The following is a 21,023-nucleotide window of genomic DNA, read 5'->3' on the forward strand; positions in this document are numbered from 1 at the left end:
GAAAGTACATAAAATGTTATGATATTAAAGAAAAAATATTATAGATATTATAATATTTTTCCTAGTGATCTCTGAGAAGACAGTCGTTATATGATGAGACATATCGCTGCATCGATAGTATGCAAGTAAAAAATGATGATGCAAGTAAAAAATTAATATTGGGATTGCAATGTTTGAATTTTGAAAATTTATGAGGATGTGTATTCAGCAGAAAAAGCAACTTTACAATTGCTGTAAAATTCTTTAATTTTGATTTTCTTGCCCTTAGTTTCTTACTGGATTTAAATATATAAACTGTCGTGTTAAAAAATTTTACAACAGTTGCAAAACTGCTTTCTCTACTAAATGCAGTTATTGTTTCAAAGAATACATATAATTATATATACATAAATTGAAGAAGTATAATTTGGAAAGAAAATTAAATTATGCATATTTAATTATTCTAATTATTATAAAACGTTTCAATTCATGAATTTAAAAAATGCTCTATTAAAAAGTTGCTAATTTTGAGAAGACTTTGAGATCACTTTTATCAACAATGATATACATATGAGTATTATCTTTTATATTATTATAAAAGGTATAATCTTATTTTCTACGATTTTATATTAATAACAGTAATCAACGTTTTCTTTTCTCAATGTTGATTTCCAATCCCTCGCATGCGTCACAGGCCGGTTCATTCAACGCGCGTTGTTCGCGCATGGCGTTACGTTCGTTCGCATAAAAAGTGCGGTGCTTACGACGCGTGTCGAGACAGAGGAGGAAATGAGGATTCAATTTCCTCGTCGCTTCCGGCTAGAAGAAATGAAAGTAGAGACTGAGCGTCCAGTCGAACTGAGCGTCACACGATCGTCGTGTTTTTACCACATTCCTTTCGATTAATTTATTCGCATTATATCCTATGAAACGCACGATTATACGCTGAACACTTATAGCTATAACTCACCGCGAAAGTTTGCTGTTTGTGGCACAACGAAGTACTGTGATGCACGTGATTGTGCAAGCATCTTTGGTTGTTGAGTCGCATAAATGAAGATTTTAAGGCGGCGACTTACAAAGCGATCGTCGGTATCACTATCTCTTGGATGAATTATGGAACGCGCGGAATCATCGTTATCGTAAAAACGCAGAAAGGCGAAAGTGCATAAAAAACAGTCTGAGCGATATTTCGTAAAGTGTTATCGGCCTTCCGCACTGAAAAGTCTGAAAATAATACTATTAAATGTTAAATAAAATAATTTTAATTAAATGTTCGTTTAATATAACACAAAATAATATTATTTTTCTCTAAATATTTAATAATTATTTATTTTATTTATTTTACTTATTGTGTTTTAATAATTATTACCAGACAATTTTATATTATTATGTGATAATACTTACTAAATATTTCGAAAAATATTATTTTTAGTTATATGAATCAAATATTTGATTAAAATCATTTCACTAAACATTTAGTATTATAATTAGTATCACTATTGTCTCAGATTTTTTTTAGTACACTTTATTGTGCGACATTAAATTAATTCATACGTTGTTAACTATGTAGATTCCCGAAGGAATAATATCAAGATAATAGTCATACAACGTATATTGTTAATTATTTTAGTCATATTGTTTTGTCGATGGCAAATTTTTCACACATATTGCACATCCCTACTTTTATCATACAAAATTTAAATATATATAATAGGTATAGGTAGAACAGCTTGCATGTTTAACTTTTACCGTCGTTCATCGTCCTTTCTTATTCACCATCTACGGTTCACCTTGTTTTACTCGACGCCGCCGCCTACCAACGCATATCTACCACACCTTAGAACTGATTATTAACTGCAATAAACGTCAACATCGATATAGATGCAAATTAACGATGGATGAGAATAATCGTTCTTCAATATTCCATAATGGCTGCCAGAAGAATTTGAAAATATAAATTTTATATCAACATTTTCTTTATCACTTGTTTTAATTCCATTATAAAAAAGTAAACAAAATTGTTCGAGAAATGATTTTCATGAGATGAATTTTCTTTTATAATCTCGATAACTATTGTTGCTTGCGGCCATCTCATTCCTTCGAGCTGCAATATTACAATGAAAGACAAGGATTCGCTCGATCCGAGTTCAATTCCTTTTTGTCTCCAAAAATTGGGACGGGCGGCTCCAAGAATCGAAAGGAAAGAGAGAGATCGAGGATAGGAAAAGAAGCAGAAGGTAATGATGATCGCGTGAGGCACGTGCCCAAAGCTCAGACCATGTCATTATGCAGACGAGAGCCGGCAGCCTCGAGGCCTGTTACCTTTACCTACCTGCATGCGTGTAACGTACGCATACATATATACAGGATATGAACGGTTATATCGCGACGGCACGCGAGGATCATCTCGCCGTAACGCATTAAATTCGTAACCCCTCGACTTGAATATATTTTCACGGACAGTATGGGGTGTCTTTTGTAAGGTGATATCTGGTCGTTATTGGTGGTAGGCAGAGCTGGGCAAAATATAGATCGAAGATGTATTTGAAATATAAAAATAAGATACCCCTCTATTTTAGCGCCGAAGATAAAAATACCTCAGATACTCAGGATACTTAAAATACTTAAAATACTTAAGATACATCAAATACTTACAATACTATATATTTTAAATATCTTAAGATACTTTAAATATCTTAAGATTCTTAAAATATCTTATATATATTTAAAAAATATGCTTATCTAAAAATATGTCCGTGTCTAGTGAATTTGTCATTTTTAATCATTTTTGTCATTTTCACCAAGTTGTGTGATCCGTAACAGATCCCCAGGTTGCGATTAGCGACGAACGACACCGACACATGAAAAGAGAAGAATGAAAATCGCGTTTTTTATTTGCTTTTTCACTTTTCGCGTGCCACTCGCCGCTAATCACTCCTAGTTTAAGTGAGCCTTAAATGTGGAAATGCAGAATAGAAAATTACTAGATTTTGTTTCTCTTTCTCCTCTTTCTCGATATGCCGAAATAAGACACAAAATTACCAAAAGTATCTTGTGTATTTTAAATTCTATATTCGAGATACAAAATACAATAAAAATGAATTTGAAATATAAAATACAAAATACATTATTGCATTGTATTTGAAATAATACAAGTTACAAGATACATTTGTATTCCAAATATTGGAATATTGCCCAGGTCTGGTGGTATGTAATTCGAATTGGCTAGTTGGTCGATATTACGTTACGGTAAAATGATCATGATTTAGTCGCAAATCGTAAAAATGACTACACTCTTCTCTTGCGAATGTGTCACGTATAATAACTTAACGTAATGAATATTAATATGTAATTATGCGACATGAGTATGTAATCTTTCTCACTCAAGATATAACGTAGTCTATGAGGTAGTCTTCAACGATCATAAACATCAAATCTCTCATTATCCGAAAGAGATAAAGTTATCGCACATAAATAGAGGGAACGACACTTTAATTCTAAGTAAATCACTTTGCTCTTCGTTTCATATATCGAAGTATGTTCATTTAATTTACATATATTACGGCAGTGGGAAAAAAACTTTTAAAAACTACTGCGAAGAAAGTTTTCATGTATTTTTTTTTCTTTCTACATTTAGTGAAGATATATGTTATTATTAAAATTCCCATTTCAAATAAATATCCCAAAAAAATATTCTGTCGATAAGCGGGGAATTCTTAACATTTTCTCTAAACAAAAAAATCTTACATTAATCAGGTGCGTGTATTTATAATACGTATTCATTTATAAAAATGGAGACACATGAGCTATGATCGAAAATAAATTCCTCTATAGAAAATTCTATTATTATAATAACTTGATTAACCTTTGGATATAAGAGGATATACAAAATATTAGCGGCACGTTTATTTATTACAAGAAGTTTGTTATTTACGTGCTAGACATGCAAGACATTCTTCTAGTATTGAGAAGATTGAAATCCTAAATCCAGTACTTTATGATTATACGAAATTTCTTTACTTTGTACACTGTTAGAAATATTCTTAAATTTCATTAACTTTTAAGTTACACAATTGAACTTAATTTTATGACATTACATCAAATTTAATGTTTATAATTAAAAAGTATATTTGTGTACATATACATAAAATTTAATGTTTTTTTCATGAAAATTTATGAAATTTAATGTACTTTTCATAAAATTTTATCAAAAGTACATTAAATTTCATAAACTATTTCACATTTAAGTAACTACTGTAACTTAATTTTCAGTTAAATCATTTATTACTTTTAATTTCATTCATAATCACGAGTTTCATTTACATATAAAGGAAACTCGTAGTTACTAATAATGTATTCTCTTGAGATCATACAATATATAAATGGAAAATCCTCTGACATTAACACGGAACCGCTAAATGGCAGAATATTTTTTTTTAATGCAAGAATTAAAATAGCCAAACTTTTTGATCGCCAATTATCTACATCTTAAAACCAGTGATTTCCGAGTTTTTTACTAAAATTTTTATATTTTTTCGTCATTTACATTTCTAGTAAAAACTTTTACTGATTTATTGAAAATTCATGATGTCAGCGATGATTGAATGTTTGGATTCTCTTTGGAGTTCTCAATAATCAAATACAAAATTCTCAAAAATTATTCTCAGTCCTTCAGAGCTGAGTCACTAATCAGTTTGCCAAATCCGATTGTGAAATTTATTAAAAATATATTAAATATTACCAATGATTAATTTGAAATAATTTCGTTAATTATATCTTGCAGCAATTAACTAGAATGCAATTCCTCCGTGCTACAATAGTATGAAATGTATGTTCACTACGGATGTTTAATATTTTCGAAAATGAAAAATATATCGTTTCCAAAAACTTCATATAACCCTCGACAATTTCTTTCTCGAGAGGATAGATGCGGATACACATGCATTACACAGCACACAGGGTCAGTTCTGCTTGCCATATGGTCATGGTACATCAATGTGTCACTCCCTTGAAACACCCGACACTGCATTGTTCCTTGTAACTACGTTTGACATATGTTTCCTCTTCCACCAAAGTTCGTGAAGGAAATCCGTTGCGGTCTAGTCGATGGAAAAACAATTTACAAGTCTCATTTTAAAGGAAGGATTTATAATTTTTTTGACAATTTTCTCGTCTTTTGAAACTTAATTTTCACTCGAAAAATACCATATAGTTTAAATAGGTAATATTTTTCTAAAATTTTTCAATTAAGGTTGTATAAAATCTTTTTGATATTCCTTGATGATGTTGTTAGAAATTTATTCTTTGATTATTTTATCTAATTGATTAAAAACAATCAATACAAAAATTAATAATAATTTATCGATATTTGATACTGATTGCGTAAATGTTATATTATAATTCTCGACTAATTATTCTTTATGAAAGATTAATTTACATGCGATTTGTATATTGACTGAGCACTCGACAAACCAGATAAACGACCTGGCAATCTCATGTAACATGGTGTAGTTACATAACCGCAATCGCGTTAACAATAGTGTCTCTTCGGTTAGAAGTAGGTCAGTGTATCGCGACCTGAGAAACGATGATTAACTATGTGCTAATGAATGAGATTAAAGCTTGATCTTAATTCCCTTCAGTCGTTTTGTAATTGATCCATGCATCACAAATGTGTGTGTGTCTGACAAAGTTATCTGACTTGTTTTTTAATCGTCTGATATTTTGCGTATTATTTAAGACTCTTAAACGTGGTTCGCAAATATTGCATGGCGGAATTTGATATACGAATCTTGATAACATTGGAAAATGAGTGAACACAGCTGCTCGATAATCAGAATGCAAGACATGAATTGGCATTTTATACATACTCAAGTGTGACTAATATAAGGAACCTTTCTTATATTTCACAAGATTTGCCATTTACACAGTCGGTTTTATAGCCATCGTTGCTTTTGTTATCTGAAGAAAACAAAAAATTCGGCAACCGAATGCTGCTTTAATATCAATTAATTATAATTCTTATATATATATATATATATATATTCTCAAATTATTTAATAACAAAAATATTTGTTTATATTTTCGTGTATATCACATGATAATTAAGCAATTCATAAAAACATTCTAACATTTTAAAAATATTCAAGGACTTTTTTTACGTATTGTTTTTATTGCAACTGTATATAATAATTTGCATTTTTTTTTGTAAAGTTATTATATACAATAAAAATCTTTTTTTCTTACTTTCGTATGATAAAACTCATTTAAAATATTTAAAAAAAATTTTATCTAATAAGATTATAAAAAATTAATACATATTCACAAATATTTTCATATAGGAACTAATATATTTACAAATATATTATGTTTTTTATATAAGAATTAACATATGTATATTCATAGTATGAGAAGATATGAATTATATTAGATAGTTTCTTAGATTGCAATAATATGCAATTTATTTTATGATTCGTAATATGTAGTTATATGATTAAAGTAGGAACGAAAGAATTAAATAGTAAATGGACAAATTATATTTAATTCATTGAGCACTTGAGACAAGACTACAAGAGTTGCTTTAAGTGATGATAAATGCAAATTGCGGACATTTACTCTGCGCGATAATAGTTCGTAATCAAGATTGATCTGACTTTGTTATCGTGAGAAAAAACATGAACTTTTCTGTTCTGCGATGAGAGAGAGAGAGAGAGAGAGAGAAGAGAGAGCGTGATATTGTTCAACTTTATTTAATAATTTTTTAATTTTAAAAGAGGAATCATCTTTATCAGACGGGTTGAAATAACAAAAAAATTATTATATCTTTATTCGAGATTACAGAAATAAAAAGTCTTATAATTTTTGGTTGTACGTACATTGTATATAAACAATTTTGCACCATAAAGCAAGCGTGTCTTAAAAGAATGTCTTACGGCGTTTATTTACGAACAAGCGATACGTGGCAAGCAAATTTTTTTTCCTTTAAAGGAAGGCACGTAGACGAGATAAAACATGATGTTTATCGTGAGTCTAAAGTGACAAATTCGCGACGCCGAGAGCGAAACCGTCACGATCGGCCGTGATCGTAGATTACATTACCGCGGAATTGCGGTACCATTACGCGGTTCACGCACACGCGCGATTTCGCTTTGAATGATGATTACAGGTTTGCCCACAGCGAGGGCCGAATGGTGTTAGTGAGGAGGTGCTCCTTATAAAGTAGCGCCGGCTCGACATCGATATATACGCCTCCGTTCACGTTACGTCATCGACTGATCGTGCGTATCCTCAACGCATGTTACATACGATAGCTTTAAAGACCTTTACGCAACCGAGATTCGAAGAATTTTTCTTAAATACAGAAATAAATTTATAATTAAGATTTTTTTTTATTTTATCATCATGTATCTCATGTTTATCAATTTTCTTCCGAAATAATATTTTTAAATAATATTTATTAAATTTTTTCAAATTCTAGCCGTATCTCTTTTGATCAAATCAACGTTATAAAATAAATATCTTATTCCTAAATTATGACAGTTATACAGTAGTGAATGTTATTTCGAGAATTCAATATGTTATTGACGAAAATTTGTAGCTTAATAAACTCGTTTAATGAAGTGGAAAATTATAATGAGCAAAACATAGAGATCTAAAAATATTTCAGAAAAGCTTAATTAAATATACACATAATTAACGAATACCCGCAATGTAGGAATGCATATTGCGCAGAGCAGAGTGAAATTTCACGCTGATCGGATACTACGAGCTATGCTGATTTTTATTGTCCTCAGCAATAACATGGCGCGCTGCATGTGCATATCGTAGGAAAGGCGTATTCCACCTGGCTTAAATTTCCTAGCACGCACTGGCTCATTAACATATACGTTTGTCGGAGAAGGTGAACCGCAGGTTCGCTGAACCCCATGCTTTAATCGGCTTTAATCCGGAAATCAGATTATCGATACTGAAGTAAAATATAAAAAAGAACAAAAGAAGAAATTAAAATAATTGAAATAATTTAATCCTTTTTAATTGCCATCGTAATTTTTTAATTTTACGAATTGATTGAATGCTTTAAATGATTGTTTCCAATTTTAATTAGCTTTATGATAATATTTAAATTTTATCGAACATGTCTTTTTGTTATTATCAAGTTACGTTTCTATCAATATTATACTACAGAAATTTAAAATTATCATTCTGTTCATGACAGTGTAACTTATTTCAGTACTCCTTCGTTTCCGTTTCTCATACTTGCTTGGCACTTGTTAGTGATTCGATTCGCTCATAGACACGGAAGAGACATTATGTACTTGATGTCAGGCAACGTTTGATTCCTTCCTATGATCCTCTCATCAGTTTTAATATTCGCGGCTTTTAAGAAAATACGTAATTATAACAATTAATGAATTCTTTAAATTTATATTTATATTTACGAATGAAATATTATAAAATTTTAATATACGTAGGAGAAAAATTAATACTGAAATAATTATGAAAATATTAATGATTCTATATAATAATCATAATATGCATTTTTTATGAAAATGAGTTGTGTGTATGTTTTTCTAGTGATGCTTAAGATACGCTTTCTTTTGTGGAGAGAGCAAGGGATCTTAAGTGTTGCGTGATTTCCGGCTCGAAACCCGAGGTTGCATTACAATCATCATTCTTTATGCTTGTACACGAGTCTCCATTTGGTTGTAATAGTTATAACGGAAGTTAAAGCTAGTCAGACGCACGTTCGGTGCGACGTAATATACTATGTAATAGCACGTGGCCACATGAAAAAAAAAATGTTGTTTCATTCAAATCAATATTGACAGAATGAACAGAACAGAATTTTGACTATTTAAAGAACAAATGATTGTTACGTAAATCAATTAGTTTACCATTAATTACCATTTTGATTATTTATGCAATAATAGATTAAGTCAATCTTTTTGAAATTTCTCAATTGTACGCTGGCTTATCTACAAATTATAAATAATTCATTTATCACTCGTACGTCTCTGTACGCATTCCTATAAATAATTCATCTGTCATCGCGGTGCGTAGAAAAATATTTTTGCGCGTGAAAAGAAACTTATGCGGGTAAAGGGTTAAGAAGATTCACGCGAGACCGGCGAGACATACACAGATCTCCGACCTTTCAGAAAAGATAACTCTTTAGCGAACAATAACGTCACGAACAGAACGACATGACGATACCAATCTTCGATGGTGTACCGGTACTTTTAGCGCTATTTCACGCACGACGCCCTCATGGAAAACGTGTATATACGACGTTCGTCACATTGCACGCACGAGGTGCGTGCATACGTGTATTTGTCCTTTCGTGGAGAACACAAAGCCAGAGAAGGGGAGAAAGAGAGAAAGGTATATTCTACGGAGATCAAAGCGCGAGATCTCACCGTGGAAGCCGTGGAAGGAACGGCGGCATTGAGCAATTCGCCAAGTACGGCGCGCCATGTCGGATGGAGCCGTCCCGATTTTGCCAAATACGGGATTACGAATGCGCACGTACGCGCGCGTGTCCTGGACGTTGTAATACGAGTATAAGTCAATACAACACGCGATGCTGCGATTGTGCGGAGTGCGGACAAGGATCGCCGATATTCAACCGCGAGGCTCGAGTTACACCTGACAACAACGACGACCGAGTCACTCTCTAATTCATGCGCGAATGGACGAGAGCTTAAAGGAGCCGCCATGCGCGGCCTATGCAGATTTCGATGTTCGCCAGGAAACTTATGCAAAGTAGTCGATGCAACGTAGCACGTGCTGCGTCTCGGAAAACATTGCGCACGATACGGAGAGTATCGAGTTACCTCACGGCGCGATTTTTTTTATTTAATCTGTTTGCACTTGATGTCAAAACGTAACTAAAACGTAACGGGCTACGTAAGAAAGAAATAACGACTTGATATAATGATTCTGAAACTTAACTTTAATTACACATCTTTATTAATAGTCCGTTAATGCTTCCGCATCGTGAAACAACAGTTGCTGTAATGGATCGTAAATAGAATTTGCATATGAAGTGCGCAGATATTTCTAGAGTTATTGTCATCGCATCGATCACTCAGGAAACTAAAGCTGCGCTGAAGACAGAGTTTTGTACTCTCGCACGATCGATTTTATTAAATAGCTCACTCGTATAAGCTCGAATAGACGAATTCGCCGTTTTACGACCGAAACCTTGAAAATCGCCAACTCGTCGAATTCTTGCCACTAAAAAATATTTGCGTGACGATAAACACTGCAAGACCGCAGGTGCATAAAGACGGTTGCAGCTGCGAGACTATTTTCGACGCTGATTTGATCGCATGAGTTGATCGTAAAAGCTGTAGTCTTAAACCATATTATATTTTATATCATAATAATACTATATAGATACATTTTTGATAAACGATACATTAAAATAAAAATGCATAAAATTTAATCATCATAAGTATGTTATTAGGTTCATTTCATTCTATTTTTCTTCGATTAATAACATTTCCTTGTCAAAGAATTATCCTTCAAGAAAAAATAAAGTAGTTTCTGAGAAGATTAAAATAGGTTGCATCAAGAGAGAACCATATACATATATATTAGCATATATGTATGGTATTTCCGTGCACGAAAAAGACTGCTAGATAAAAGACTCTGACATCAAAATGACATTAAGAACCAATGGGTTCTGGGACTTTCTCTTCGACAGTCAGGTTGTTCGTGTAACCTGATTCGGACGACAGGCCATCTCGAACGCCCACTGATCGCACCTATTCGCATGATTCGCTTAACTCGAAGCCCACATACATACTCCATCGATATTCCCGAATAGCGCTCGCGAGAATCCCTGACGATGCCAGCCAACGACTATCCTGTGGGACCGGTTCGCCCCTGCATTCCCGTTCACATGCATGCGTCACATATTGGTGGCCGTAGTTCCTCACGAATGCAAAAAAGTAGAGTGTAGGCGAGAGCTTGAAACCTCGTCAGGTTCAGCCCACGTTGTTCGTCGTTGAAGTAGCGCGAGCCTTCATCCATCGCACGTCAAAGTCCTGTTTAAATGCGAGTTTAATACCGAGTTTCATTCTCTAAATTTTCTGATAATAACATTACAATAATGATGATGCATTATGTTAATCTGAGAAAGAGAATATCACTGTAAATATAAGTAAATTTTATTTAAATTACTACTGATCGAGTAAAAAGTTTTACAATAGTAATTCAACTTGATAAATATATGGAAAATGATAATCGCATGGCGAAATTACGATCGAATGGCAAATGAATAGATAAAATTAAGAGCTATCTCGTAATGATGTTTCAAGCACTTATATTTGTATGTTTTTACTTTATAGTGTTTAAAAAAATTACCTGTGCCAGACAATCTGCGATGTTCTTCTTCTAGCAATTATGGCACTCTTTTTGTTCTTGCACAATGTATTATAGAAACGAGTTTTGTGGTCATTTCATTTCTTCGCGCACGGTCATTATTTACCGCCTCTAATTATTACTTCAATCTTACTTGACCGCAAACTCATTCAATTTAACGTTTGTATTATCTCTGACTACGTCTCGCGAAGGATAATCCATTTCGATTATTTTGTTTATTAATTATGATGACGTGTTACGATAATTATGGTAGGAACTACCTTTTATCTTTGATTCTTAAATGAATCCGTCAATCGGAAAATTATATAGCCGTTTATAAATTCCGCTAGCTTACTGTTATCGATATTGTGGCATGTGACTTCGACGGCACGTCAAGCATACGCTTATGAATCACTTACATAAGCGGTATAATCGGCTCTTCTCTTTCCACGTATGAGTATGTGTGGCGCTTACCTACGCACACTGCACCAATCATGCAACCCAGAAGCCAATGTATGCCAAGGTTGCTACATGGGCAATGATATTTCCATGTTTTATGATGGAGACCTACGATATGGAATCTGTTTCGCGCCGAGATTTCCGTCGATAATAAATAATAATACACTTGAATAATTGCGTATGCAACACCCGAGTAATTTGGAAGATTTTATTATACAAACGTTAAGTTGTGATATAGCTTAAACGTCGTTTGAATTATGATTGATCATCAAAGCCTATTCAAGTGCGGCCATAGGTCGAGCCTTAATAACACTAATTGCGCGCGATATGGGATGGTGTAATCATTATCGATTGAATTTCCCGGCGCAGATTAGAATGATTAGACGAAGAACAATGGTCGAAGTTATCGGTTATCGTTTATTGAGCGCGTCTCGATGTTAATAGGCTTTAAATTAGCAGCGTTACCCAAAACTGGGTCAGTGGATCAGAGTTAAATTGTGCGAGCAGATAATTATTCATTCGACTCTTTTGAAGATGATTGCTTCGTCATCGTTCTATGATTTGAAGAATATATTACACGCCATTTTAATGGTGCAATTTCTCTTGAATTCAATTTGATTAATTATTCACGTATAATTTAATGTATATGCATGCAATTACTCACATATTTAATCTTAATGCGCAACATAAAGAATAAATATAATATAAATGAATGTAGAAATAACTTAGAAATAGGTTTAGGAAATAATAATATTTAGTCTGCGGAATTTTATTTAGATACTAAGTAAATAATATGAATAGATGTGTGTCAGTTAAGAGATTTTTATCAAACCAAGTTCCTTTTTGATATGAAAATTAAAGCATATAAATTTTCTTTTTCTATTTTTACTTGCAATATAATGTTACGATGTCTCAGAAAGTTAACATAAAGTATGTCACTGCGATCTCGCCATATCGCGTAGGTATATAGCGACGAAATAATTTCCGTCTGGAGGAAAGAAAGCTTTTACCCTTTTCCCTGTCGAGCTAATATTCCGGAATCAGCTAACGATGCTAGATGATAGAAGCCACATCATTTGTCATATCATTTGTCATAAAGTAAACATAGCAATATCCGGAAAAGGTTCTCGTATTCAAACTATTTGTTAAAAAGAATTTTATGCATGTGGAGGATTTTAACTTATCGAAAATTATCTTCGATAAGTTGCTTATTCATCCCATTCAAAGCAGTTTGTTGGATCTTCAAATTCTTTTCTTTGAAATAACTTTGAACTCGGTTTTTAGAGATAACAGTAAAAATCGGAGAACAAAGAATTATCGATTAATAAAGAAAAAGAGTCAGTCATCGGAGTAAAAACTATAGATACACATCACCCTATGCGTAAGTTTGATATTTTCCAACGCTAATGAAATTAATTATCTAACCGATAGGTCAGGGTAATACTGGAATGCTCTTTTTGAGCTTCGTGGCTGGCACACCCTCCAGAGATAATTATACGATCGATTGTCTTACGCCATCCCATTTTCATATTGTCTGGGTGCGCTGATAATGCCCGCGGTCACATCATGTTCTTTTATTCTCGTCTCTTTGGGTCACGTTATATCAGGACTGGTCCTCGAACCGGCATGGCACACCGGACAACAAATTATATTATGCAGATATAATAAATTGGACTTCAGAATACCTGGTTCCAATTATTCTAACATCGGAGATACTGCCGAATCCTTAGGGAAAGACACTCGCGTAAAAAAAGCGTCTTCCATTCAATTACGGTAATGGCCAATTTGGCACGCAAAGCGGCGATCATTAACGTAATTGAAGGTGTCGGGGGGGATCTTCGTTATTTCGCTACAGTTTTTTTTCTCACGTCGGCCCGCACTTAATCGCATTATTTGACGCCCAGGGCGTTGCCGTTAAGATTAATTATGCGTAATAAAAGTTGCATTAATAAAGCCATTTTCGCGCGCAAGAGATCTCTTAGAGTAATTACGACGCGTCGCAATGCTTTCCTTCGAAAACTACTTAGAATTATAGTGCCTGCCTGCCATTTTACAGCTACCATTCACGATTAATTTCTTATCGACATTTTATCGCCGCTTGAAAATGCATTACGATTTGTTTGAAACAACGGTGGTCATTCCAATCAATTAGATAACATATCTTGCGAAAAGGTTACATGACAAAAGAAATTAATTCTCATTCTTGCGAACGAATAATAAGTTGATATAGGTAATGGAAAGATAAATGAAAAAAGAGAGAGTAAGGCAGATAAGAGAGAAGACTTAAAACGGATCGATAACGAGTGAAGCGTTGAAAGGAAGTCTATTAGTGATATGAGATTGCAGGGTCAGGAATAAGTCAGATTGTAGTGCTTTCTCAGTAAGAGAGGAAAGAAAATTATTGAGAAGCAAATGGTACGATCACGCGCACGTTTTGATGACTCTTCTTGAGTATAGTATTGCCTAGTTCAGAACACATAATTGGCAGTTCTTGACATCTCAATAGACCCTGGCAACTGTATTTGAGATTCTGACAGCAAAAGCTATTCATGATTCATCGTTCATCCATTAGTCGGACCTTGCTGCTAGATGCTAGATCTTGCGCCATTGCTCAAAATAATCCACGACCACTGACCTCAAATCTCGGACGCACTGCATCCGTTATCGAGAGCTGTTTAAATCGATACAAGTGATAATATCGATGAAATCAATCTTGAACGCGATTGCCTTTACAAAACAATTCGCAATTGCAAATTGTGGTCTCGAGACAAACAAGCTTATATAACGAAGTCTAAATTGAAGCTGCAGCGCGATACTTTCGTTGGTATTCGATTTCGCTGATAACGTGTTACTTATTTTTCTTTCAGGGCAATCGTGGGCGCACCAGAGGCTGAAACTGCGCAAGTTGGCGTCTACCGAGGAGGCGCAGTCTATAAATGCGATATCGCGGCTGATGATAGATGCAACATAATCCATTTTGACGATAAAGGTAACGAGATCATAGACGTTGGTTATCTTAATTTTGACAGATGACGCGTTAATGACGCTTCAACTAATTATGATTCATAGAGGCCTAAAATTCTCGGTGATCGTTAACTTTGAAACCTCTCGTCGAAGGATAAAAAATTTTAATATAGAATTTACTACATGCGCTAACTCTTGCGTAAGATAAAAAATCTTGCGTCGAATAAATTTTGTAAAAACATCACAATATAATATTTATAAGATTATAAACAGTTCATGAGATTTTTTTTTAATGGAAAAAATTAGATCTTGCTTGCTGTCTTGAAATTTCCATACTCAAGGATATTACACGTCTAAGTTATTAAATGCTAAAGCGATACTAATTTACGAATGACGTATACGCATGGCACGCTTTTATCAATGATTGACAGGGTGTTCCCTTTGATTGAAAATAGTATAGAATTAACGTCATGTAAATATCGGTCGAGTAGATGGAAGTAAATTTAGGACCACGAGTTCTTTCACTCTGTTCACATTAATCTTGGACTAATTTAGATCGCCACGTCAACAGCGCCGGCGTTGAAACATTAATGCATTCGCGGAGTAATGTAATGGCTTCGAGAGATTCCGCATGCTCGATCGTGTATGACATAATTGGCGATCCATTGAGCAAGTAATTGAACGTTGTGAATTCGAAACCACAGACTTTTTAGTGTCGCCGATTGATGACGTTTCTCGGAGAATGAAAATCGATCAGTGAACGATCACCGGCCTGAAACGCTCGATCATCATTCACGATCGAGAATCGGCGCGACAAGACCGGTTTCGGAATTTGCTCGCCAAGAATAATTAAATGGAAACAATATGCAGGACAGATACTAATTACGGAAAGTGTTGCTATTCTGCGGTAAACAACGTGTTGTTATATAATTAGCTGTTTATCGTAATTAACTGACTAGACTTTGTCCGACGTATAGAGATAGAAGTAGACTTAATTATCTTATTGCAATGAACTACTATTGACCTATTTATATAATATAACTTAAGTTATATAATTTAAGTTATATAACTTAAATTAATATAAAAATGATTTTATTTATATTTGTTGCAAAAACCTGAAAGTGATTACTAATCTTTATTTAAATCTTTATTTAAAATCTCACTAACATGAATTTGAAATATTTATAAATATTCTATTATATTTTCCAGTCTAATTCAACATTTTTTAGTAAAATGATGACCTCTTAGATTTATTTAGAGTGTTGAAAAATACAAATAAGAGATTCCCGCCTTAGATTTCGCCGGACTGTCTTGCAAAAGAAGACAGTTGACCCACATTTTACCTTCCCTCCGACATCGGTGCGCCAACGAAGCTTCATAATCTCGAATAACCGACGAACTGGTTACAGTATATGCTATTCTTAGTGCCAATATATCCACCCTGCCGTTGACCCTACCATATTTTGATGCTTGGCAATTGCCGCACGTGATGTTGAATACTGATCATATATGATTTATCATGCCTAGAATTTACGTTGCAATATGTTTATGTATTCTACGTATAAGGAGAATTCTAAACGTTTGAGACATAAATTGTCTTGATTTATTAAGAAATTGTGTTTAACGTTATCTTTGACAGCTGACAATCAAATTGAAAAACAATTTTATTATAAACTAGATGTTTATAGAAAATATCTCCATATCGCTTTAGGACGAAAATATCGTTTTTCCTTTAAATTTGTCGTAATTTAATAGATAAGTATTGCAGATGATTGTTGTAAAATGGATTTACGTTAGTCTATATAATCTACATTAGGCTCGTCCAAAACTTAGCTCGCGAGTTAAGCGCTTTCCTTTTACATCATCTCGTTGAGCGAAACAGAGAGAAAATTAAATAAATGAACGTTAGACTTCTGTCCAGCGACTGGCTGTTAATAACATCTATCTTTTTTTGTTTCTATCTCGCTCAACGAGATGATGGAGAGAGAAAGAGAGAGAGAAACGTTGAACTCGCTAAGTTTTGGATAGGAAAAATGTTTGATATTTATGACTATAATTACCTATATAGTAAAATAATTATGGTTAGAAATTGTATTTTTATAATTATTACTGTTATAACGTTAATAATAATAATTATATTTATAATTGTGTACTAAAAACAATATATAGTTTATAGCACCGAAAGTGACTATAAATCATAGTCATTTTATAGTTAAATTATGATAATTGTGCAATTATTTTTTTCTCTCGGTGTGTATTTTAATTTTTACAACAGGACTCTCAAAGTGACCTCATTAGTTGAGCTCAAGTAAAGCTTAATGTAAAGCTATTTAAATGCTGCTTGGAAAAGATTCTTAACAAATCCGATTACCACCATAAATTCGTGCTCTCTAACCGAGAACTTCGGCCGCGCTCAGGTTCATATAATAAATCCACGAGAGAAACGTAGCGAAGTTTCTAGCAGGGCGGTAACGTGCACGCGAACCAATTAAAGCGATTGCGTTTAGAGCACATTGCTTGCTCATAAAGTTCTCCAGTAAGCCGGTGAAGGAGAGAGAGAGGGGTTAAAAATATTATTCGCACCATGCTCTCGCGCTCGATGTAATCTTTCGCACCGCTCGTAAACACGCGCGCGAATCGAACGCGCTAATGTAAATTAGCGGGATAAACTCGCGGCGTGAATTAGATGCGGTTTAAACATCTCGTAATGCCGTGTCTCGACGGGCGATGATCAGCGGCGCGATACGGCGCGATCCGGCGCGATCCTGATTCGCGTTCTCTCAACGTTGTAACTTGTAACGCGAAGCTGGTTGTATGCGTCCGCGAAAAGAAAAGCGAGATTGCTGGGCGCGAGCATGATCGGCAGGAAATCACGCGATCGGGCGCGGCAAGCGCTTGATTTCACGTTATATTATCCAGCAAATGGAGCGCGAACGGGATCAATCGGCGGCAACGCGGGATCGGCATAAAAGGAGCGATCGACAGTAATACAATTCTTCTCTTTTAGTGCGTTCGCGCATGATCGAGATAAAACGCGCGGATGCCAGATAGTTGAGCCGTGATGACTCGTACACTACGTGAGAAAAAAATATCCTGCTCGCAACGTACCTACCGTGTTCTATCGAGGTCTCAGATGATTTCTTAGACGTGATTATTTCTACGTATCTGAAGTCTTCTTTAATATTGAATATTCGCGATAACACAAGATTATTCCAAACGTATTCGATTCAATATCTGAATTTTTGATTTCATGATAAACGATACAGTCAACTGCGAGAGGAGAAGGTGTACGGAACAAGTAAATTAAATTAAACTAGCGGACTAAGTTTACAGACGATTAATAGTCATAAATAAGTCAGATCTAAATGATGACAGGGCGGAACAGCTGAACTAATAAAACTTAAGAGAATCGGACCACTCACGCATGAAATTCCTGTGAACCTGTTTTCTTGAAATTTATTTCTATTCCTATTCTTGATTTCATGAATTTGCGTTCGTACGAGGATCGTAGTAAGAAACGGGACTGAGCTTCCTCTGGTCTTTCGCTCTGGTCTTTGTTTTCTCTCTGTTCTCTTCGATCGCAAGAAAAGGCTTGCCGGCTTTCGCCGGCTGTGCACACAAGATCTCAAGTTGTACGTCCAATTAGTCGATTTCCTCCTCTACTAACACCGGCGCTATCATTACACATGCGAGCGAGCACATTTTGCTTTGATCGATAATTAGGCCGATCGTATGTTCCTATCCTTCCTCGATCTTGTCCAAGATTGTTAAGATCGTAATAGCAATGTGTCGCCAATTATCGGCTCGATTTTCTCGTGCACGCGCGATGATGAAAATATCTCGATCATTTCTCGCCCTACTGTCGAAAAGCTTACAATACGCGATTTAAATCGCAATATTTGATGATTTTTGCGCGAATAACTTTGATTTGCACACCGTCACGTGGATGTTGAAACTGGAAGAAAGTTGCTTGCACATGTATGTTTATATTTAACAGTGCTAGTGGTTACTCAATACTGATAAAATATTTTGACGTTTTGCTTCTTTTAAACGAGTTATCTTTTTAAGATTACACACGTCATGAACGATTCTAAGCTGCCGCTGTATAAATAATGATATTCAACATTGAGGTTAAAAAAAGAGATTGCGTAAAATCTCGATTTGTTCTCCAAGAACAAGCCGTTTTACGAGTCTGTATTTCTTTTGACGTTTACACTGTCATGGTTTAAAATAGTAGTTGGTTAATCAGCGTCCGAATTTACAATGTGCTGTTGAAACTTGCGAACGGAGTTGCTCTCCAAAATAACTGCTGCTTGGTTTTGTGATGGAATTTTGACAGCATTAGTTTGTTATTTCAAAGAATTTGCCATAATCAGTAATTTATACAGAATGTCTAATTTTGGTCACGCGATTTCCGAAGAAAACTAGTCATTTTACCGATTATAATCGTTATATCATTGAAATGTTTTTCCAAAAAAAAAGAAAAAAAGAAAAATATAATTATTCTCTTTTATTTTTCTTTTCTTCCAATTATTTTTCTTATCTCAATTCTTTGTAATTACTACATGTTATGATATATCTTGACAGAATTATGTCAGCATTTATTCTTCGTGCAAATATAAACATTTGGTAAATTCATTATGCAGAATTATAATCGAGATTGCAAGAGATGAGAAGGTCGTTCCGATTTCTTTATAATTCAGGCAGGAATATGCGAAATCTCGTCTTCGATCCTTATTTGCGATGTATCTCGTTGCTCCACCTGCGGCACGTCAAAGTGCCAAACAATCCTCTCGATTGCGTATCGCTGATTCTGTCTGCGTACGAGGAAGAGATCTCGTCCAGGTCTTTGAGGTCACTCACTCTACAACCACACGAATACATCGTCTTGAGGAGAAACTCCTCTCGTCTTACGCTTTGCCGAGTATCATGGAGTATCACAGCGGACTGTCCGGAGATACTGAGAACTGTCCTGCTACAAGAAGCTGACGATGCCTAATACAGAAAACCGTAAGACCATTCTGTCCTAGCCCTGCCTCTGCCAAGGTACGATGTTTCTTGCCGTGTGCTGTTCAAGGACTAATTTCCGAAGGTCGGAAATATTTCACGACTTCAGTTGATCATCCTTCATCTCCTTCTTCACTCCGATCATTGTGCAATTAGCATATTAATAAGAAATTAAAAAGTACATAGTCATGAAATGATTAAATTATCGAAGTGTCTAATTTATAATTAATTTAAATCGAAGGAAATCAATTTAAAACTGAATTATAATTGATATACGAATAAAGTTTTGTTAAGCACGGAGTACATGTTGCGCTATGAAAATATCTGTCGAGTGGCTTAGGTTAAATCAATTTTGATATTCGAGATCGGTATCATTATCTGTTTGTTTCTTAGTCATAACGTTCTGGCAAGGATTGTGAAGCGAAGGACAACTTCCCTTTAAGGATTATACTTGATCGATACTGGCTAACGGGTTCGCTCAATTCGTAAAATCGATAAAGAAATGTACAGGACTCTTAAGGCTTCTTTACTATGACACCTGTCCGCAGCTCTTTTCTCGAGATCATCGAACGATAATTGCAACGTCAATCTGTGATGTGACTTTGTTGAATTACTTTCATTAAAGTCAAGCAGAGTTCCTCTCCGTCATCTTCGATCATAGATTGAATTGCGATTACAATTTTGATTGGAAGGGAGTCTTAATTCTAGATATCGAAAATAATTACAACAAAAGAATTATCTCAGAGATGCTACACATTAAAAAACAAAACAAAAGCATTAACTCTTAGAAAAACACGGATCGTCTGGACGACTCTTATTGTTACTTTATTGAAAAATCGTCAGACAAATAAACAAATATCGATACCCTTAATACCTGTTTGTCACCATTGTAATACTTGCGCTCAACAGTATATAGACGAATTTGTAAGATGCTCCTGTTTTTGATGCATATTGTAAAAATTCAACCTCATTTTATGAATATTTAAATTGATTTAATACAAAGATGGACAATAGAGAACAATTTGACAACTTACTTTACGACTTTCCGATATATTGTGACAATGAATTTCTAACTTTAGACACAATTCACATAAAAACAGGAGGATCAATTCTTCGAAACAATATCACACTATGCCTTGCTGACTGTAAGATTATTCATCTATTATATATTACCATCCATATTTTATGAATCGCTGAAGAAGGACCTGTGAGTTCTGAAACGTACGATTTATTATATTAAGTTT

The 21,023-nt window shown here is 34.4% G+C and overlaps 1 protein-coding gene across 2 annotated transcripts in view; it reads left to right on the plus strand.

Moving 5' to 3' along the window:
• Positions 1 to 21,023, plus strand: part of if (integrin subunit alpha inflated) — a 76,083-nt gene that overhangs the window by 7,587 nt on the left and 47,473 nt on the right. For both annotated transcript variants that reach the window (XM_011065374.2, XM_087414122.1), the window contains exon 2: positions 14,676 to 14,797. In XM_011065374.2, coding sequence (XP_011063676.2) covers positions 14,676 to 14,797 — 122 coding nt within the window. The remainder of the gene's footprint in view (positions 1 to 14,675; positions 14,798 to 21,023) is intronic.

This window comes from Acromyrmex echinatior, chromosome 15 (genome assembly GCF_024713525.1).
Source record: "Acromyrmex echinatior isolate Ae372 chromosome 15, ASM2471352v2, whole genome shotgun sequence".
NCBI classification, from domain to species: Eukaryota; Metazoa; Arthropoda; class Insecta; order Hymenoptera; family Formicidae; genus Acromyrmex; species Acromyrmex echinatior.